The sequence below is a fragment of the Notechis scutatus genome, chromosome 2 (genome assembly GCF_049901735.1).
Source record: "Notechis scutatus isolate UNSWTSFEM ecotype Mainland chromosome 2, rNotScu1.2, whole genome shotgun sequence".
Classification (NCBI taxonomy): domain Eukaryota; kingdom Metazoa; phylum Chordata; class Lepidosauria; order Squamata; family Elapidae; genus Notechis; species Notechis scutatus.
In genome coordinates, this window is record NC_142010.1 from 50822968 (window position 1) to 50845863 (window position 22896).

A 22896-nucleotide genomic window follows, 5' to 3' on the forward strand; every position below is an offset into this window, starting at 1 on the left:
TAACAAAATAGGTGCTGGTAACATCAGTGTAACAAATAGGAAGAAGAGACAGGTTTTACTTAATATAGTCATTTTTTTCTTTATAATATCACAGAAGAAAATAATCAGAGGATAAGATAGGAGTTAGTTTTGGAATTCAAGTACTGCAGATTAGGTTCACGTATCACACTAAAGCACTATTTTCTTTTAAGCTAGTTACTGAATAAATTATAATTGGTGGGTAACCTTGCTTTCTAATAGGGTGGGTTGAGAATAAATCACAGTTTGAAAAGCAAATCAAAATTCAGCTTTTCTTTAGTTCTTCTCAGTTCTGATAAAGACCTGAAGCAGAGTGAGAGCCTTAAATGGTTTCATAGTAAAGACCAACCAACCTTTATCAAAAAGTTAACATTTTTTTTGACAAAAAGAGATGCTAAACAAAGATGTTCTTGCAATTTAATTAAAACCCTTAACAAAGGAAATAGAATGTGTTTGGAAATACAGGGATTAGAAACTAATGGCACCCACTATAAATCTTTTGGTTAATGATATTGCCCTAATTGTGTGGATTTTCTACAATTATGAATACTCTTCTAACTTTTGGAAAATTAACAATTCACTATTGTTACACAACACAACTCACACAACTCTAATTCGCTATTGAGATAAATATTCCTACAACAATACAAAATATATTGGGCAAATCATCAGCAATTCAAATCAATAAACACTCAATTATCTTAGGGGGTTTATATTCCTAAATATTTGCAGAAATATTTTTAAGCTTGATAAAGTCAGAACAACTGATGCTTAAGATGGAAAGTCTAAGAAACAGTATTAAAAATGTGGGCACTTCTTCTTGCATCACAAACCTGAAACATTCAAAATCTATTTCTTCCGAATATGCTCAAGAAACTGGAAAATATGCTTCTCTAATTAAACTCCACATCCATTTTTAAAAGTGTTATGATGAAAACAAAATTAAATCGTATCAGCTCTGGGAAATTAACTTCATTATTTAAAAGAATTTCCACAGGACTTTGAAATGACAGGAACATTCTTTAACACAGGGGTCCCCAACCACCGGTTAACACTTTTAAAGAATTTTAACTCATTCATGGATTGCAATTATATATTCTGCATCTTACTGTAGTTCTAGCAATCAGAACCCATAAGCTAAAGCCATGACTAAATTTTAAATTAAGCTAAATTCATCACTCAGTAGGAGAAAAGGAGGATTTCAAAAATTTAAAACATTGTTACAAGACAAAATTTTTGAATTAGTTCAATGTAGCATTACAATCTGATATAAAAAAAAAATTACCATGACTTTATGGTTATTTTCTGTAGAGAAAACCACTCAAAATCAATTTTGCCCCAAATTAGGAAACACTGAACAAAAGCAATTTATAGATATTAAAAACTAAAGAAACTCAACATGATGAGTTCCAAACTCCATTTATTGGAGGAAATATAAATAGGTAGATTTTATACTACATGGTTGTTCTGCACAGGTAATTTTCAACTTTGAGCCTATAATTAAAGTTAAGTGGGTCATCACATGACTGATCCAATTTTACATATTTTTTAGGCAGTCACTAAACAAATGCAGTGGTCATTAAGCAAACAGTGGTTGTTAGGCAAACCTACTGTCTGGAAGCAAACACTAGTTTCTGACAAAAAAAGGCAAAAAAAAGTGTAGTCACATGACTGTGGAATGCTATAAATGCCCATAAATGTAGGCTAGTTGCTAACTGCCAAAAATGTGATCTTGTGACCTCAGGTGAACCTAGCCTTCCAACTTCAAATGTGTCATAGGTACTTTTGAGGTCCATCATCACTTCGAACAATCACTAGGCAACTGATCATAACTCTGGTTATTTCATTAGATCTTAACTTGGCCTTTTTTATATATATAATCCAAGCACTACTTTAAGAGACAAATATTAACAAGTATTAACAAGACCCTGAAAAACAGGAAAGAACTGGAAATGTTGCTAAGGTGACAAATACGTTAGAAAATATCTGTAAATGGAAATTTGACCACCAAAGTGGCAATATCATATGATTTTACTTCACTTTATATTTTATGCACAACAAAGTCATAACAATTGTCTATGAGCCAGTCCAGGTTCCTCAATAATCTAATTAGTTATGTTTTTGCTTCTCTGTAGATTCATTATCTTATTTTTTTAAAAAAAATCCAACCTAAAACCAAACTTAAATTAGCATTAATTGTGGGTTACAAGCTCATTTCTTAATCTAGATGAAACAGAGGCATGTCTGTATCAACAGTAGCGCAGAGAAGAGGCATGCCTGATTAATTTAATTAATTTGAGATTTAATTATGGTTATACTTTTTTAATAATTTATTTCTTCAACTTCCATCCCAGCTTTCTCCACTATTACCATTACTGAATAAGCACCATGTTTGACCAAATCAACAGCAGAAACCCATCAATGTACTTTAAGTAAAATGTTTTTGCCTACTGGCATAAAGATAACCAAGATGTAGTTGTTCTGATGTTATTTTCACTACCTACAGTATAGTAATAATATCTTGTGTCTTTGCAGGGAAAATTATATTTTTCTACATACTGTGTGAATCAAGTTTTTAAAGCCATGATTTGCAAACTACAATGGCCAAGTTTATACAACACATGAAGCTAAGACCAAGCAAATGGTCACTAGGTAAAGTGCATGAATCCCACAATGAAATTTGAAGGACATGAATTGCTCCCCTGCTATTAAAAAACTGAAGTTCTTAATTTACTGCAGTGGTTTTGAATTCTTCATGTTTATCTCTTTTATGAACTCAAGACCAAAACATAATGCCATCTCAAATATGACTACTGTATTTGGGCTGCAAAAATCCAGCCAAATATTTCAAAGTAGGAATTACTGCCCTACAGAATAAAATATAATCTCAAATCCCACCTGGTAATATAAAAACTTAGCATGTGTTATTTGCCTGTGTTAACATTCTATCCTGTGAAGTAACAAACTGGTATCACTCTCAAAACAAAACACCTAAGAAAACTTCTATATGAATTTACCCATATCTAAAAAAAAAGCAAGTTTTTTTTCCCTTTGATAATTATAAACATACAGCTACTTTCCAGTGATACACAGACATTTAGTTCCCACTTTTCTACTACACTTATTATCTAAGAGTTGGAAGGACCTTAGAACAGTATTTAGCAGAGGGAGGGCCTAGAACCCAAAATGGCAAAAAGGGGGGGGGGGGAATAACCCATAACCCATTTTCCTTTGTGTAGGCATGAAAGTACAGTGGGACTTTTTTTTAAAATTTTTGCAGGTGCTTCTGTTAGGAATTTCAACAATCACGCTCAAGTTATCAAAGTGTTTCAGGTATTAAAATCCAGATCATTTAATTAATCCTTTGCAGAATTTTGGATGGAGTTCAGTGTTTGGATGTCAGAGTTAGCGTAGACGACACACGGAAAATCTGTGGCAACATGTTACTCAGTTGGTAAAACATTTCTTCAGAAATACTTTGGGGTACCAAGAATTGAACAGTTCGAGAAATCCCACCATCCCAGGAAGCCATTTCCATCATAAATCCTTTGACACATTTAAATACAAGTTCTGCTCTTTTCAGACACCAAGATATCGTCATTTCTTCAGACATATCATGTATCAGCAGAAGAGGAATACTAATTGTGGTGATGTCATGGGTGCAGCATACTTTAAGGATATTTCGGAGGCCCATGATTGCAGGATCCCGGGCTGTAATATTACCTGACCTCACATTGTCATCCACACAAAGATGAAACGTCACATGAATTTCAGAGAGATTTGAATGTCGGGTGATATAAAATTCTCCTGGAAAAATATTTGATTGATTCTGTTCCCCATTTTTAGATTTATCTTCATTGCCACTATTTCTGTTTCCTGCTTCGTTTAGTCTTTTGGCTTTACTACTGCGTTGTGCTCGAGCATAAAGTACAACTTGCTGAACAACTTCAAGCTGTTCCTCAACTCCAGGAAAATGGAAATCTGTACACTCCTGGCAAACAGTTGCAAAATCTCTTTTGATCCCACTGTACGAACTGATGCGATTATCCACAAGCAAGACTAGACCACAAAGGGAAGTTGAATAAAGTGAAAGTGCAGTTTGAAGACGGTGGAGTTTGATTCCGCTGCGGTGACTGCGCTTGTGCTTGCAGAAATCTAGCATATCAGCCCTCAGGAGTCGCAGATTATGCATGGTTTTCAGCTGTGCTCCCAAATGGATAGTGAAACTTTCTTCCAATTGCCTCTGGTCCTCAAAGAGTCTTCCAGTTCCTTCTTCAGATTCTCTCCACTGATTAGGAGTAACTTTGATCTCATCACCAATAGTACTGTTGGGATTTTTCAGATCCTGGTGAACTTTTACCACCCATTCTTGGTACTCCTGCTTTTGGATTGCTGTGGTTTGTTTCAATTCACTGTTCCACTTGTTCTCTAGTAGCTGCTGGGATTCAAAGTGCTGAGCTGCCAACATGTTTACATCTTGATCTGTTAATGATTTCCCCAGTTCTTGCATCACCTTATCCATTTCTGCCCGTTGTCTTTCTCGCAGTTTTTTTAGCTCCACATCCCTCTCGCTTATTAATTCGGAGATGCTAACGAAATAATTATGTTCCAAGTTTAATAGAGTTTCAGAGGCAGGAGAGTGGATCAAGTCATGATAAACATCTGCAAAATCTTCATCCCAGCTGGGGTCTTCTGGCCTGGCATACTCCGAGGTTGCCTCAGTGTAAGCTTGGGCCCAAGCCTTCGCCAGCTGGTGTAAATCCATTTTACCAGATTTTACAGCTTCCAGAGCCGCTTCCGCTTCTCTGTCAAAATCTTCTACGGATGCCTCCTCTATGAATTTCGTCAGAGACTCTTTCAAGCCGTTTTCTACGAAGCAAGGCAAATTATGAAGCAGCATTAGGCACCTAGGCAAATGACTAACGTTTTCTTGGACGGGGAACTTCAGCGGCACGGTAAGCAGAAAAAGCTGGTTCCCGGCCTTGAATTCATACACAAATTCTCTCTCCATCCTGCGGCTTTTTTTCCTCCCCGCCTCCTCGGCGGCTCTTCCTTTTCAGGGCTGGGCGCCTTCTTTAAAGCTGCGTTTTCAATTCGCGTCCTTTTCAAAAGCAAAAAAACCACAAAACTAACAGGCGCTTCCGCTTCTCGGTGGCTTCTGCAGCGCCCGCTGCCTTTAAATGGGAGCCGGCTTCCGGAGCGTGGAGAGAAAGGCTTCCCGGCCCGCGATGCCTTCAAACCTTAATAAGCGAGCGGCGTCGCCGTTTTTCGGGCGAGGGTCGCAAAGCGGGCGGCATGCGAATCCCCGGGCGTGACTGGGGCTTCCGGGGGAGGCCAGGCCGTCGCCCGTAGCGTCCAAAGAGGGCTAGTCGCCGCCGCCGCGCAGCTGGGGCCGTCCTGAGCCACGGTGTGGTGGTGGTGGTGGGGGCTTTGAAGGACCGACTGCCGTCCCGGCTCACCTTTCAAACCGGGCAGAGGCGAGACGAGGCTCCTTCCCGCCGCCCAGGTCCAGCCTCCTGCGAACCGGCGAGAGGGGCGGGCCTGCCTGCGCGCTGGCCGGGGTGGAGAGAGCGAGGGCCGGCCTTGGTAGGCTCAGCCCCCGTCAGTCGTGTTTACATCCGTCCCGTTCGGCTTCCACTCCGCGGCCTCGCAGTCCCCCACCCCCGCCTCTTCTACCCGAACCCACCTTCGCTCCCTTTCCAGGCCGGGTCAATGCGGTGCTTTCCGCCGGGCCATGGACACCAGCGACCTCTTCACCAGCTGCAAGAAGGGCGACGTTTGTCGCGTGCGGTGAGGCCTGGGCCGAGGCTTTAAGGGGGTGCTGGGGGCGGGCCGAGGGTGGAGAAGGTGCGGGTGGCCCGTTTGGGGTTATGACTTGAGCCCCCGAGGTCGGCTGGGTGGTGGTAGTGCGGGGTGGTACAACTGCCGCTTTCTCGGGCTTTGCCGAAACCCTTGTGTTTGTTGAGAGTCGCTGCGTGTTTGTTTACCAGCCGGAACTTTTCAAAGTGGCTCTTGCATTTTCAGACTCTTCCAACCTATAAATGTGGACTAGGCGCTTAACTGAAAGTGCTTCTAATTATTAATTACTTATTCACCATCCTTTTAGGGGTAGCAGAAAATGCAGCCACTTGTTATGTGGCATGCAAGGCAAAAGTTGCCCGGATTGATGGAAATGTAGAATGAAAACTGCGATTTAAGTACAGGTAGTCCTCGACTTACAACAGTTCCTTTAGTCACTGTTCAAAGTCTCAATGGCATTGAAAAAAGTGACTTATGACCATTTTTCACACTTATGACCATTTTTCACAGCATGGTCAAAATTCAGATGCTTGTCAACTGACTCGCATTTATGACGGTTGCAGTGTTCTTGGGTCATGTGATCCCCTTTTGCGACTTTCTGACAGTCAATGGGGAAACCAGATTCACTTAACAGCCCTGTTACTAATTTAACAACTGCACTGATTCGCTTAACAAATGTGGCAAGAAAAGTTGTAAAATGGGGCAAAACTCACTTCATAAATTTCTCATTTAGCAACATACATTTGGGCTCCATTGTGGTTGTAAGTTGAGGACTACCTGTATTCTAGGTTGAGAAGTAGCCTTTGGGAGGAAATGCGCTGTGTATGCACCACATCTGGCTCTTTGTAGCATTAAATATAACAGTAGTGAGGCATTAACACCATTTCTCATGGTTACCAAATTTTCTTATCACGCTACATATATTAAAATATTCAATGAAAGAATGCCTGATTCACACTTGCTTTGTTGGAAGTCGCTATACCATGGGTAATTCTCATTAGCTTTCATCACTTCCATTTCCATTTTATCTCTTCCAGCAGCAGCAAAGTGTGTATGCGTACTCCACACATTTGATCCTTTCAAGTATGTGTTAGAATCCTGTATTAGTAAGACAAATTTGTCTTACAGAATATTAAATATTTGGGACCCAAAAATGATAGAAAGAATGCTATTTTAATTTTGTCATGATGAGCATGCTTTTGGCCTGCTCACATTTACTTATCTCCCAAAGCAACTACTGTTTGGTATTATTAAGTCTCTTCCTCAACTTGTTTCATGACAGTAGTGGGAAATCCAATATCCTCCTTGATTAGGTTCACTTCCTGGTGACTTGATGGCTGTGTCACTGCAATTTTCTTGGCAACAACATGGAAGTGGTTTGACATTGCCTCTGGAACATTTATTTTGTTTCTTGGTCTAGCCTTGGAATTATCTTGTGCTTTACCATCCAGGTATTAACTGCCTTATGGTTTCCTTTTGTTTTCTTTTTCCATCAGTCAAGTTATGCTAGATGCTGCCACCTAGCTGAGTCCCTGGTTCTTACATTCTTTCCAAAAAAATTTTTTTTTCCTGCTTATCAGCTCTACTTCATCCCTAAAACAGCTGACAACTTCAGATATCCTAACACAGCTAGCGTAAAAAGTAGAGAGATACAGTACATGTAAGATGAGCTTTGAAGCAATTTATAAATATACAGTCTCATCCTAAAATTGCATGGTGTTTATTTGAAGATGCTTTGAATCTATCTTCTGGTTTTCCACTAGATGTTTCATGCGGCCTGTAACGAAGAATTCAGCGCTGTTACTGTATGACAGAACATAATCAAAATACAAGCTAATAATAATTGTTAGCAATATATAAAGAAAGGCCCCATGTTTGTGATTATATTATGTACTTCACATAATTTAAATCTGATTAAATCAGTAAGATGACTAAATCAGATGATAAATTATTCTTATAGTGCTTAAAGGATTTTTCAAGAAACAATGCTTTGTTTTTATTTATTTTTGTTTATTTCAGTTATTTGTTCAATTTTAATCCTTTTATTATTTTATAAATAACTCAAGATAGTGAATATACCTAATAGTCTTTCCTTCTCCTATTTTCCCCACAACAATAACACTGTGAGGTAAGCTGGGCTGAGAAAATGACTGGCTCAAAGTCACCTTGCTGGCTTTCATGCCTAAGATAGGATTAGAATTCACACCCTCCTGGTTTCTAGGAAAATTATTCAGTCAGTGGAAATCTAAGCAGCATGGAACAAAACAATATAACAATCCTATTAGTCTGTACAATAATATTATAGTGTTTATATCAGTAGAATGCTATCTTAAACAATCATGAATAGCATTATATCCTTGCTGTACTACCATTCACCTCTGGCGTATGCATTCTTCATTTCCTAGTCCAAATGCTTTCTGATAGATATAATTTCCTAAATTCTATGTATGAAGGACCAATGCTTTATTTGATAGTATAAAATTCCTTAACAGGAGAGTCTCTGCAGAAAATGCTTGTCTCTAGTCTCTTCTGCCTTAATTCCTGGTGAATGGGAACTCTGAGCATTTAGTTTCTGCAGGCAGATTCTAATTGAAGTAAGCTCTTTTAGTGATAATGAGGCTCCAAGTAGCAAAGGATTTCAAATGTGATAATTAGCACTTAGAATTACACCTGACAACCAAATGGACCAATGCAGTTTTTGCTGCATACTTCTATTTCTTAATGCTCCTAATATACAGGGACAATATTTGTATTCCTATCAATAGTATCTTTGATAAATAATCTTAAAGAACTTCTGTTATTTGATTCCCCCCACACACATTAGAAAGTTAGATTTGATCTATAGTAGGCAGACAAATGAAAAGCAGTAGAATTAGTGTAATGTGTTGAAAATATTTTTGGCGGATTCTTACTTACTTGGGTTGAGGCTTTGAGAGGGTTCCGTTGCTAGGACACTTGTTTAATAAAAAAGAAAACTCAACCCATGAATAAAGTGTCTTGGAATAGATCCTTAGTTATTAAAATTGTCTGTTTGTCTTTCAGATACCTTCTTGAACAGCGAGATGTTGAAATCAATGTCCGAGACAAATGGGACAGTACGCCTTTGTGAGTGCTTTGGCCTTGAGACACCCATACTGTTTGATAATTTACAAAGGGATTTAAGAAAGGTCTTTCAGCTTTTGCAGCATTTTCTATCCTTTGTATTTTTTGAAAAGAAAATGCTTTTTGTTACAAGTATTTTAAGTAATCTCTCCCAGATTATATGTATGAAGAATACTTGAGTGTTTACCCCTCTGGATACTTTTTTTCCTTTGTAAAAATATGCGTAACAGTACAGTTTTTATCATTGCTTGAGAGTAGCCATTTGAATAAGTTGCTAGAAAAATCCTGCTAATTTGATTTAGCCGTTAGCATGGAAACATTAATTCTCATAATTGTTTTCAACTTATGTTTGGAGCTATATTATTTTTGAAGCAAAAGGACTGACATAAGGACCAGGATATAGCATAAGGATGTCTAGAATTATACAATGTGATCAGTCACACCATAAAAGTTTTCACTTATTTGTTTGTAATGCAATTTAATATGTACTTGGGATTTCACATTGTCTTCATTGTCTACAGAACTCATTTTTCTTAGCATGCAGCCTCAAATTTGTAAGTTTGGAGTTTGCAGAAAACTTCTTCAGTCATTGTTCAGTCTGGTTCTAGTTAGCCATTTGCCAAATAAGAGTGCCAATAAACTAGTGCTCCTTTCTCTGTCTAATTGACCAATTCCTATGGTTCTTAAATATCTTCTTCACAGAAAGCAAAGCATATACACTGTAAGCAGCTGTCTTTTGATTCCAAGCAGAAAAACAGCATTACCATTACCACCTTGAGAAGTAGTATGTCTTAGCAAACATTTGGAGAGCAGTATTATCAGAAAAGTTGCGTTTGAGAACTGATTAATTTATTGGAATGTGAGTTTGATTGATTTTGAAAATTGGGGAGAAAATGAGAACAGTTTTTCAGAGGGTGGTAAGGAAACATGTTAATTTATTTTGCATTAGTAATGGTTGAAAGACAACATTGTGGGATTGGTGAGGATGTTTGCTGGCTATGAGGTAGACAAAAATAACTTTACCCAAGTATCTTTCAGAAAATTGTATTTTACATTAGTCCTGAAACAGTAGTTTTAGTTATCAGTCTGAATCTAGGAAAAAAAATCAAAGTGATGGTTTTGCCTTAAACGCTTAAGCAACTTCTGGACAACTTAAACTTTGTTTTATCTTGATTCCTCAAGATGAGACTGGGAAAAGGGCTCTTATTGTAGAATGAATTTTTCAGGCAAACTTTTGCTGGCTTCAGACAAATCTTTCTAGAGCCAAGACAAGATATTTAAGTATACACTGTTCTATATGTTTAAATCTAAGGCCGAATGCTTTTGCTCATAAGAAATTGCTGCTTAAAATATTTATTATTTATGTGATTTGTTCTGGAAGTCTTGCATAAAAGGAGCAGAGCATTTATATTTCTTAAAAATATCAAATGTATAATTTTCTTGGTTTGTTTATTGGAGATGAGTTCTTCCCAACTGAGGGAATAACAGGTAATACATTATATTCTATTGTGAGACTATCATGCTACGCTGTTTTTCTCTCATAATGAATTACTAAATAAACTATATGAGTTTGCTTCTAAAATATGCAAAGCTAACACCAAATAGGCCGCCACATTATGATTGAATATGTAGGAGCTCAGTGATACAATTAGAGTGCTTAGGAACCTTTTCTACACTTGCATAATTCTAATCTTGAGTTTTATTGGGGTTGTCATCCTACACTGTATTGGAACTGAATAATTTTTTTTATTTTAAAATATTTTGCATATACATATAACCAAATTAAACAGCTTAATGAAAATAAGTTTGATTTTGAAAGCTTTGTAATATAGGGATAATCTGTGGCAAATGCAGCAACACTTTTGGCTATTTGAGTGCTTTATCATGATGATTGTACAGGTAGCCCTAAACTTACAACCATAATAGAGCTTGGAATTAGGGTCATGTCATTGGAGTTATAAGTCGAAGCACTCGTGTGATCAGAAGGAATTTTCCACTGTGGTCTTTAAGTGAATGCCGTGGTTTTTAAGAAAACCCATTCATTTGATTGGGCTTTTGTTTGGCCAGAAAATGAACAAAAAACATCACAAATCACATTACTGTGGAATTCATAATTGTTTATAAAGCTGGCCTACCCAACATGCAGTCAGGTGGTTGCAGGAGGCATTGCATTACCCTTTACGACTGCTGGGGATGCATTTTGGGCTGTAAAATGCCCATTTTGAGGATGTTTTAACTTCGACTGATTATAAACTTAGCCCAGTAGTTAAGTGAAGATGCCTGTAATATCTTAATGTGGTGGAGGAGACCTGGCTTGACGGTAGCACATTTAAAAGCGATTTGGGTGTCGTTAACTGATAGAAGGTTGCAGGTTAGCCAGCAGTGTAATGCAGCTGCTTAAAAAAGAGTTGCTATCTTGGGTGCATTAATAAGAACATAAAATATAAATCACAGGAAATGATTGCTCCACTTTATTTTGCCCTGGTCCTACCTCACTTGGAGTACTATGTCTGGTCCTTAAGAAGGACAAGGAGAACAAGTTCAAAGGAAAGATTCCAGGATAGTAAAGGGCCAGAAAAGCAAACCTACAAAGAATGGTTAAAGGATCTCAGTATGTTTAGCTCCAATAGAGATTGAGAGGGAGATATTAGAACATCTTCAAGTATCTGATCACACTGTTCTCTTTTACAGATATTATGCTTGTCTCTGTGGACATGAAGAACTTGTGCAATATCTTCTAGCCAATGGTAAGAAGACTGGTACATTCTTCTAGAAATAAATATATGTTGTCACTTTATGCCCTCTAGAACTGGAACTGTAAAGTCAGCTAATAATCTTGCTATGATGAAAACTATAGTTCCTTTCAACTTGTTTCCAACACCGAAGAAAGTCTTCCCTCCTTTCTGTTTATGGGTCTTTTTTTAAGAAGTTGGAGAGTACTTGGTGACATTTTATGTAACATAGTTTCTGTTCCATTTCATGTTGATACCTCTAAAAGGGTAAACTAGATTAGAGGGAGATCTAACTGGACCAGGTTTTATACCAGAAATACATTCACTTTAAAAGCAAGCTAGAAATGGCCAGCTGTTGTCATCTATGAAGTGGATAGTAGAAGAAACACGAAAACTAAGAATAGCTGTTTGGCATAGAAATCCATCAAAACTAAGCTATTGTTCACCTATGTTCTTGAGAATTAATACACTGTTTCATAATAATTTGATTGCAAGGAAAATATATGAAAAAGAAATATAGTTAGCTTTATACAAGTCTTCTAACAGGAAAATTTACCTGAGAAAATAAAGATCAGACATTAAAACAGTAGAGTGTGTTTTAAATCACAAAGCAGATTCATGTCCTAATACATGAAGATTTTCTTGGGGTAACTTGCTGCTTTTTTAAAATTAGGGATACAGATATAAAATATTTTACAATTAAAGAATTTAACAGAAGCTGTAGGCGAGCTACCTAGAAATGAAATGTAATTTAGCTGAGAGTATTATTATAGTATACTCAACTCAATGTAGTGACAAATTATTTTTATTGTTTTTCTATGTATTTTCTGTATGTAAACTGATTTTTTTCTATTATTTCAGCCAAATAGAGTAGTGTCATTCTAATATTTTGAGGACCTAAATTTGTCTACTATAGGATTGCTGTTTTCATTTTATAATTTTATAATTCATGCGCAATAAAAATGTATTTTTTCTAAAATATTGCTCCATAATCTTAAATTAGCTCTTTAAGTGGATGACACTGCATGGGATTTGATTCTCTTTTATAAGCTTTTCTTTGGACCTAAAAAAATTGCAGTGATATCTAAGGACTCTATAGAAGTTATTTGGTTTCTATCAGTCACCTTTCCAAAAATAGTGCTGATAAAAATGTGTTATATTACGTGGTATATGTTTACATTATGTAAACTGATCTTCCCTACAGGTGCAAAATGTGAAGCAAACACATTTGATGGTGAACGTTGCTTATATGGAGCTCTGAATGATACTATTCGGCGAGTGTTGAAGGAATATAAACAGATCACAGCAAAGTGCATGAAGAGGGACTATTATGATGCATTTCTTCAGCGGTAAAGAGATGTATTTTGATGTTGGCAAAAGAGTCATCTTCAGAGGGGACTATATCATTGTCTTTTATTTATTATCATGCCTTCCCATAGCAATAAAAGTGACGTTAAGTTATGGCACTCTGTTATATAGAAGTATGCAAGGTTTAGTTCTTCTCCCTAGCTATCTGTTGCTCTTTAAAGAAGCCATACCTTTGCCTGGACTTGCCTACTATCAGAAAAATATGTCTTTGAGCTGAAGAAATGATTTGTGCTGTTGCTGTGGAAGCCCAGGGAAAGACATAGCTTCTTTAAAGGCCTTTGGAGAGGATTAGAGCAGGATTTGATTGCTAGGAATTTAAGTAGTTAAGGAGATGGAGTGTGTAAAAAAAACTACAATGGTGTTTAAAACTGTTCTTTCTTCATACAGTTGTGACTGGTGTTACATCTTTAGAATTTATCATCTAGAATAAAAACTGTATCAGCACTACAATAAGAAAAATAAATAGGATTTATCAAATACAATATTAATAATGCTATATTACAGCTTTAATCTTTTTCTTTGGGGGGGAAAAGATGGTGATGTATCCTCTCAGTGCATAGAAATGTCAAGTTGAATTATTCCATACTGTTCTTGTTTAATCATGAAACTACTTTTCCCTCTCAATCTCCTTGCAGGCTTCTAGAACAGGGTTACCACAGTGACATTGTTTTTATTGTTCATGGGAAGTCTTTCTGTGCTCATCGCTGTGTACTGGGTGCTCGAAGTGCATATTTTGCAGAAATGTTTGAGACCAAGTGGAAGGGGAAAAATGTCATAGCACTGAAACATCCATTGGTAAGAAACCCAATCTTGGTTTTTTCCTGAATATTTTTACATTTAAGACTTTCTTACTTATCATTTGGCAAAAACAGATCCCAACAAATTTTACTGCAAAGTAGTGGAATTATGGGTCATGCTAACAGAAGTATCACACATTTCCATTTTTAGATACATTAATCTGCGATGCAGGTGAATTAGAACTAAGAGGTACTGAAAACTAAACCTCTGTTTTATATTTCTCTTCAGTATTTTAAAATGAAAATGAGATCAGAAAGATGACCTCTCATGAGCAGTCTAGATCTCATAAAACACTTTTTATTAGAATTATGGGGAACCAGTTTCCCAAGTCAATTGTCATGCAAAACATTCAGCCTTCAGCAAATATTACCTGGGCGCTTAACGTATCCTCAAGATAGCAAAAGTGTCATAAGGAGCCTGATAAGGAGCGTGCTTCTGCTGCCTTGTTGTATATTCCTTGTTGCTTCTTGCCATTAAATTTTAAATGCTGGAGGGAAGTTTTAAACTTGTTTGCTTATTTTTTTGGCCAGTCAACTCCCAGTGGCTCTGATCAGATTCAGAAAGTGAAAAAGTCTGTAAAAAGAAACAATATTCATAAACAGTGGCCAGCCAGTAGAGCAAAGCTATCCTTAAACATTCCCCTCAAAGAGGCCTATCTGTCTATCTTAACTCAAGGCTGGGGGAAATTTTAAAATATGCTTGAATATGGACAAAGTGGGAGCTGTGTGGATTTCTGGAGTGATGGGGGAGGGAGCTATATTTAACAGGCAGATCCAGCAACAGAGTAATCCTGCTTTTTAGGTTCCCCATAGATGACCTTGCCTAATTAATGGAATCTGAAGCAAGCCAACTGTCAGAGCTCTCAGGGTGAGTGGACCCCAGAGGAGGCATATGGACCTTCAAATTGCTAGGCCTTATGCCATGCAGAGCTTTGTAGATGATAAACCAACAACATATTGAATTACAGCCAGAAGCCAGGTAGTAAACACTGCATCCCTTATAGCAGGGGTGTTATAGCCATTATAGGACTTAATGAGACTTGCCAATATTGCAAATGAGTCTGCATTTTGCACCAACTGTAGCTGCCCAATTCAGCCAACAGAATTCTAGGCCCTATTTACTTTCTAATTTAGGTCTCGTTTATACTATTATTTCTTTCAAAAGTTTGTATATAACTCATTTGTTCCATATACAGATCAATCCAGCAGCCTTTAGTTCCCTTCTGCAATACCTCTATACAGGTAAATCTAATGTGATATATTAAAACTATGGATTTTATTTCTTATTTGTGATAGGTTCTACATAAATTTCCTGTTGATATTTCCTGTCAAAATTTTAGATTTGTTGGAATTTATTGAAAGATTCTGGGAATAAATAGTTCATTGGGCGGACAGGTTTTTGCTCCAGATTAGAATTAAATAGCGTGTGGATGTTCAGAGCGAAATTGAGTGGATACTCATGAAACAAGCAAAATGTTAAAAAATTACGATATTTCTGTAGTTACTTATCAAGCACATCTAAATTATATTAAAGTAATCAAAATATCTTTACAATCCCCAAGGCTTGTACAACTTTTGAGCACCCCTAATGTTTGGAAATTGAAAGTAGAAAAATTTGACATACCCTAGCACAGTAATGCTATGTTATCTATCACTAAAATGGTTTTCCAGTCTGCCACCATATATACAAAAATAAGTAGTAATAATCATCAAATAAATGTGGTTAGAATTTCCAAAAAAATTTAAAAGGGAGGGAATGGGAGGTTCTTGTTTTTAGATATGTCCCTCATATACCTGTAAAGTTTTGGACAACTTTTTCAGGTATTTACTGGTAACACCCTGCCTCAGACATTGAAATTTAGTAGCATAATTTTTGATAATTGTAATTTATAATTTTCAATGGAAAAAAAACCCAACATATAAAGAGTTAATGCAGTAAAAGAATAGAATTAGCTCATGCTAATATAATCATTTAGAAGATCACTTTAAGATGCCTGTATAACCTGTTCTGTTCACACAAGTGTTAACAGGTTTATTTTAAACCACAGGGTGGTGCTGGAGTTTAAGTTTATAGCTATGGTTGTATGGAGGGAGAGAAGACATGGGTAAACAATAACAAGGATGAATTGAAAGAATGAAGTGAGAGGATAATTAGCGCTTCTCTTTTCTTTACCAGGGTGTTTGGACATAGATGTAGAATATGTTAATGACTGCAAGAGATTGGCCAAACAATGTCAGCTCCAAGATCTCATTGAAGACTTGGAAACCAAATGTAAAAAGGTGTATGAATTTGGTAAGCCTCCCAATCTTCTTTATCTCCCTGTCATTTTTTATCGGAAAATGGAAAAGTAGCCCTTTCTCATATTAATTACCAAAAGCAAATTTATCTATTTTACAATATCTAGTTCACCATACTAGAATAACCATACGAGATACCATACTCGGTAACCATAGTATCTAACATTGAACAATAGATCAAAAGTCTAAAACAGAATATCTTTCATCTTATGGGGAAATGAAAGAAAATGACACTAAAACACTATCTCTTGTATATATCCCTTGAATCTTGCAATTGTATCATGCACAGAAACTGTCAAGCTAAAGTTAAGTCTTTTAATGGAAGTGGGCAGATTTTTAAGTAGTTTGGTTTAAGACATTTGGGTACCATGTTGCCCATAGATGCCTGTGTGGAAATAAAGTGCATGCTGGTTATATAGAGGTTATATAATATACTGTATGTATATTTCTAGCTCGTGTTAGAAGAACATATCAATAAAATATTCAGTATTTTTGATCCGATCAGAGCTAGCTCCGCGGCCATGACCCGCGCCAGCCAGGCAGAGCGAGCTAGTGTACGAGGGCTGGGGCGCGTGCTGGCATCGTGCGTACGGCCTGTGTTTCAATCAGTCATACGCATGCCCAAAAGTCGCGGTGTGGAAATTTTCGCGCATTTCGCGCAATCAGACAGCGCGAAAATAAAAGCACACAAATATTTTTGCTTGTTATACGTACCTCTATGTACGTCTTGATTCCGTGAAATTAGAAACACGTGAAATTGTTTTAACTCGACCGAACGCGATAATTAATCGCGCGAAAATATCTACTTTTACAACACGCCATGTATCGCCATTGCTTATGCACATGCTGGATTTGGCCTCCCGTATCTAAAGACAGCAAAAACAGCATGGCTTCTCGGTGGAAAATTTTGGAAAGAAAGGATGAAGCCCTTGTCAGGAAAATTGATGGAACTGTCCGTGACAAGTGGAATTGGGAATGGACCCAGAGAACTGTTGATGGCACCATGATATCTGAATGTATCAGAAAAGTCGCGGAACCAGGGAAAGCATTTTGTGTCTGGTGTGAAAGTGTTATCACCTATGCAAAGGGTGGCCTCGTTGTGATAAAGCGGCATATGACAAAGAAGAAACACATGGACGTGAAGAAACTTAGGGAAACAAATTACAGCCTTAGTGGTAAGTTTCATCTGTGATCTCATTTATTAAAATAAATGTTTTGTAATCATTTCTGTCTTCACGTCCGGACCAAGTTAGAACTAAAACTTTGAATTTGTTCGTTCATATTTGTGCTTGCGTGTGTACGGGATCGGCATTTAGACAGTGCTATGCGGGGATGCCCAGCTCGAAATATACGGAAAACTCTTCATGAAATCCCTTGATTTTAAAACCGTAAGTCCCCAAAATTGGCATTGGAAAGTTACTGTAGAGTGTGTAGATAATTTTTACATGAAAAATTTGTGTGTTTTAGCCCCAAATTTTCCCCCCTTTGTGAAGTTAATTAGTCATTGAATAGTGGTGCTGACTGCAATTTCGATACGATCCCTGAATTGCTGAAGCAAACCGGCTGATTATATTGGGGCGTACTGCAGGCTAGCCCTGCCAGAGTTCCGGGGGTGAATACTGGTGGCACGAGTCTTTGTGCTGTGGGGGTTTGTTGGTTGGCTCGAGTAGACGGCTCCATTCCGATCTTACGTGAATGGGGTTTTTATGCTGGTTTGATTTATTTGATGAAATTTAATTAGAGATTAAGTGATTGAAGGAGTGTTTAGTGAATGCATCCAAACTTATTTATTTATTTATTTATTCTATTTATTTATTCTTTTTTTTTTTTACCCAGGGTAGCTTTATCAGTGGTTATTATAAACTGGTTTACTGTACGTGAAGGCCCTGCATATTAATTAATATAGTATCACAAACAAACAAAAATTGAATAAACATATAATTAGACTTGATCACAAACAATTTTGAATAAACAACATGTAAATAACCAATTGTGAACTCAGCAAGTTTAGATCAGGAGAAAAATCATGCCTCCAATTCAACATCTGCCTCAGAGGAAATCTATGAACATTTATGACTTTAGGGAAGATAAATTTGTAAATAATTTCAAGGTATTTTGGTATTGAAACATGAAGTAAATGTGTCATAAATTGTACTTCTAAAAATGTTTTAAAGCATGACAAATCTCACAATATCTTCAAAAATTATTTCTTTCCTGTAATATTAATTATATAGGAAATGTCAGTACATAGTATCATAAATTTTATTAATAATAATAATAATAATAATTATAATTGTAGTTATTATTATCACCATCATCATCATCATTATTATGATGTCATATTACTTTGTTTTACCTCTCCCTCTCTCTTTTTACAGCTGCATTTGCTTCCTCAACATCAACCTCCAGCTCAACGTATGGCTTGCACCCTTCCGTCAAGTCAAACGTAGCACCATCTTGTCCACCTCTTCAAGCCTCGGTTCCTCTCGTGGACAGAGTTACTAACCACGAGGCCATGCTGTTGGCGTTTCTTGCAGAGAAGTCGCTTCCATTTAGCTTGTCACCAGATTTGATCAGCTTGTCACAGGCTCTTGCTGGAGATCCCAAGGTCCTAAGTCAACTCTCCATGGACAGAAATACTGCATCATATAAAATGTAATATGGCCTTGCAAAGACTATCAAAGATGACTTAGTGAAGGACCTGCAAAGCAGCAAGTTCTCAATGAACATTGATGAGGCAACCTCTGACAGCAACAAGAAAATTTTGACTGTCCTGGTGAGCTACTACTCTGATTCTCTGAAGAAGGTTATAATTCAGCACTTTGCCTCACTTAGTTTGATAGTGGTGAACAGTGAGAATCTTGAAAAAGTAATCGATGCATTGCTAAAACAACACAACATACCGTGGGAAAATGTCATGTCTATTCTCATGGATTCCTGCAATGTTATGAGGGGCTCAAAGGCTGGATTGGAGACACGGATAAGGACAAAGCATGCTCCTCATCTCCTGGACATTGATGGAGATGTGTGTCATCATGTACACAATTCTTGCAAGAAGTTCTCAAGTGCTTCTGAACATTATTGAGAAGAGCTATTCACCTCCATCTACAATGATTTCAAATGGTCTACGGATCTTCGCCAGTACCTGGAGGAGCTGAGCATCATTCTTGGAGTAAAGTTCACCATGCCAGAGAGATACATTCCAACCAGGTGGCTTAGTGTGTATGATGTAGCAGTTGACACTCTAAGGTTGCTTGAAGTGTACACTATCTTCTACTTCTCCTTCCTACCTTCATTCAATCGTCAGCATTTTTTCTTCTTGTGCAAGGGTATCTTCAACACAAAGGATATTGGAGATGAAGCTGTCAGGGCTATCAGAGCAATTCAAGTCAAACTCAGAGAGAAGAAGATGACAGGAGAGGGGAAACAACGAAAAGAAAGAATCACACAGAAGCTGTTTGTGAATCGCAGCTACACAAGATTGCTCCTGCATTTCTACTGTGCTTCCTTGCCTCTATTGAAGAAGTTTGTTCTGGTGTTTCAGAAGAAGGAAACAAAAATCCACAAACTGCATGATGAAGTTGTAGACTTGACAAAGAACTTCTTTGCATGCTTTGTGAAGCCAGAAGTACTTCGTGACTGTAAAGTGTGTGCAGTAGATGTCCAAGCTGAGATTTCTTTGTTACCATGTATAGACATGTTTGTTGGCCTGAAGCGAAAGAGATTCTCAAGAAAGAGGTGAAGAACAGATTCCTTACTAGGGCAAGGTCTGCCTATGTTTCAGCTGGAAAATGCTTGCAGGAAAAACTGCCTATCAAGAACAAATTACTTGCTCATTTCTCAGCAACAGACCCCATTGTGAGAGGACACTCCCAAGCACTGAAGTGCATGAAGGCACTTCCACAGCTTCTACCAAATGTCTTGGAAGCTTCAGAGGTAGAGCCCTACATACTAGAGGTTCACCGGTATCACAGTGATGCCAGGATACCTAGTGCAGCAGACCAAGCAATGATAGACAACTGGTGGACTGGGATTGTTTCAGCAGGAAAGTATCCTTGCCTCTTCAAGATGATGAAAGCAATCATGAGCTGCTTCCATGGACCCCAAGTTGAGAGTTCTTTCAGCCTAATGGGTAACATTATAACTTCCAAGACATCTTGCCTTGGCATAAGGACAGTTGATGCTCTTCAAAGTGTTAAATACTCATTGAAGGCTTCAGGGAAGTCTGCTGTACAGCAGTATCAAAGGAAGGACCTTGACCCAGTGAATCCAAGTCTTGTAAGAAATATGAGAAGGGCACATAAATCGTACATGGAAGAACTGAAGACAATAAAACAGAAGCTTGCAGCAAAGAGGGCCAATCTGGAACTGAAGAGGAAGACAACTGTAGCCAAAAGACAGGCCAGACTCAAAGTTATGCTATCAGCTCAACTAGCTAGAAGAAGCATAGAGAAGCAATGCTGATCAAAGGAAAGGGAACAAAGAGAAAGTCCAGTTAGAGGTGAAGCATTGTGGCTGTTTTTCTGTCTGTTAAGCAGGGTTTGTTTGTTGTTTTTGTTTGTTTGTTTTATTTTTTAAATGTGAAATCCTTTGCCCGAGAGCATTCTCATGGTGCTTTTTTTTTTTTTTTTGTCAAATAATAAAACTATCATGCAGACTCACCTTGAAAAATCACTTTTGATTACTTTACTCTGCTAAAGCTTCAAGGGGGCGTTGCCAATTTAATTCCCACCGGGGCGCTGCGCGGACCGCGGCGGGTGCTTAGGCAACACCTGCACCCCTGGCTACTTTTCAGGTTTTTTTTTTCCGGAGGGGAATATCATGCCTGTATTTTAAAGTTTTGATATTTTTGCTTTTGTTTCTTTTAGTTTCTTCCAAGCCAGGCACCTGTGTAAAGGTGCTTACAATTGAACCATCAGGTGATTCACGGTTGCAGGAAGACCTCGCTCTGCTAGCAGAGTGTGCCTTGCCAGCTGAATTCAGGGTAGGAAGTATTTCATTTCTCGTTTCCATTTCTTTGATGTGTTCTTCCATTTGAATAATCTAATGAAATTACATTTAGTTTAATATTCTGCCTGATAATTATTTGACCAGCTATTTATTAGATCCAGGACCCCCCTGAATCATTAAGGTGGTCTGGGAGATGATTTTACAGTTTGGTCTGTGCTGTGTTATTGGCCTGGGAGAAGGTGGTGCCTTCAACCTTATAAGAAACAGTGGTATGCCTTCTCCTCAAGAGACTGCCCTTGAATCCAACAATTCTGAACAATTTAACATCTTGTCTCCAATTATTTCTTTTTAAGGAAGGTTATTGAGCAAGTGATTGGCTGCAGTTGCAGAGAACCCTGGAGAAAGCAAATTATCTTGGTTTCAGTAATGTCTCAGGTTGGCATTTAGCCAAGAGACAACCTTGGTTGTGATGGTTGATTACCTTTTTGCAGAGCTGGGTTAAGACTTATGCAGTTCGCTTTGTGCTCCTTGAATTTTTTTGGCTTTTGACACCATCAGTGTAGTAGTATTCATTTGGATTGGCTGTGGGGATTGGAAATTGGGAACAGTGTTTACAGCAACTCTCTTCCTTCATGGCTGGTTCCAATCAGTCCTGTGCAGTGCCGTAATTCAATACTAGCTCCCCTTGTGTTCAACATTAAATGAAACTGAGATCATCTGCCAGCATATTATCAATATGCTGATGATACCCAATATACATCTGGATCTTGAGCTGGCCAAGTGATGATGTCACGTTCTTATTCCAGTGAAGGATATTCCATATGAATCTGGATGAGGAGAAATAGCTCCAACTTAATCCTATCAAATTGAATGGCTGTGGATATTGGGGTCCCCCAAGTCCAGGGTTTTTCCATCTCTACTCTTGTATGGGGTTGTATATCATATGTGATGTGGGTCCTCTTGGCTCCCAGCTCCTGTCAAAGGTCAGGCGGCAGCTGTGGCCAAGAAGGTCTTTACATAGTTTCGTCAGCACAGTTTTGCCCCTTCCTCTATTGGAAAACCTTCAGACAGTCACTCATGCCCTAATCACCCCATGGCTCAAATATTGGAGCATGTTATACACGGAGCTCCTCCTGAAAGGCACTTTTAAGCTTCAGCTGGTCCAAAAAATATTGGTGCTGGCAGTTTTTAGCATGTCACGATATGCCCACATGACACCATTGTTTCACAAGTGACATTCATTGCCATTATGCTTCCAGGTGCAAATCAGTGTGCTGATTACAAGCTCGCATGGCATTAGGCCAGGTTATTTGAGGAACCACCTATCCATGGTTTCTGGCCAACTACTAAAAGCTGGCAGAGTTGATGCAGTCCAGGTTTTTATGATTATTATTAAACAATGCCATCTGTCAGGATCAGGAACTATGTCTTCTCTGTCACAGTGTCTATCCTCTCAAAATGAAGTTCCCTTCAGAAATGCGTGTGGCTTCACTCTGATTGTTTCCAGAAGGCCTTATAAATCTGGCTGTTCTACTAGGCCTTGGGATAGAATAGGTGTGGTCCTCTTGCTAGATGGGTTTCTGCCTGTATTATGTATTATTTTTTCATTAGATGCTGATCTTGTTCACTTGTATTGTTCTATTTTATTGTTACTTGTTTTGTATTGTGAACCACGCAGAGTTGTCTTGGAATCTGGCGGCACATAAATCAATAAATAAAGGCTTTGTAACATATTAGATAAAAAAGCAGCCTGAATTGCTAAATTAGACATTATCTGTTTTCACTTTTTGCTGGCAGTCGCACAAAAATCTTACTACTCTTCATGATATAGT

General features: G+C 37.9%; 2 protein-coding genes across 2 annotated transcripts in view; one reads left to right on the top strand and one right to left on the bottom strand.

Annotated features, from left to right (window-relative positions):
- Positions 1-1763: 1763 nt before the first annotated feature.
- On the bottom strand, positions 1764-5139 carry FERRY3 (FERRY endosomal RAB5 effector complex subunit 3). The gene has a single exon (XM_026678081.2). It carries the CDS (start codon positions 5027-5029, stop codon positions 3404-3406), a length of 1626 nt encoding a protein of 541 aa, XP_026533866.2. The 5' UTR covers positions 5030-5139; the 3' UTR covers positions 1764-3403.
- Positions 5140-5158: 19 nt separating this feature from the next.
- Positions 5159-22896, top strand: part of ABTB1 (ankyrin repeat and BTB domain containing 1) — a 34866-nt gene continuing 17128 nt past the window's right edge. The window contains exons 1-8 of the mRNA XM_087954692.1: positions 5159-5808; positions 8860-8922; positions 11611-11666; positions 12856-13000; positions 13655-13814; positions 15013-15058; positions 15993-16109; positions 20983-21098. Coding sequence (XP_087810818.1) covers positions 5753-5808; positions 8860-8922; positions 11611-11666; positions 12856-13000; positions 13655-13814; positions 15013-15058; positions 15993-16109; positions 20983-21098 — 759 coding nt within the window. The 5' untranslated portion in view covers positions 5159-5752. The remainder of the gene's footprint in view (positions 5809-8859; positions 8923-11610; positions 11667-12855; positions 13001-13654; positions 13815-15012; positions 15059-15992; positions 16110-20982; positions 21099-22896) is intronic.

Bases quoted from the DNA above. Each gene is read 5' to 3' on its own strand.
- FERRY3 (XM_026678081.2), bottom strand. From the start codon at position 5,029: ATGGAGAGAGAATTTGTGTATGAATTCAAGGCCGGGAACCAGCTTTTT.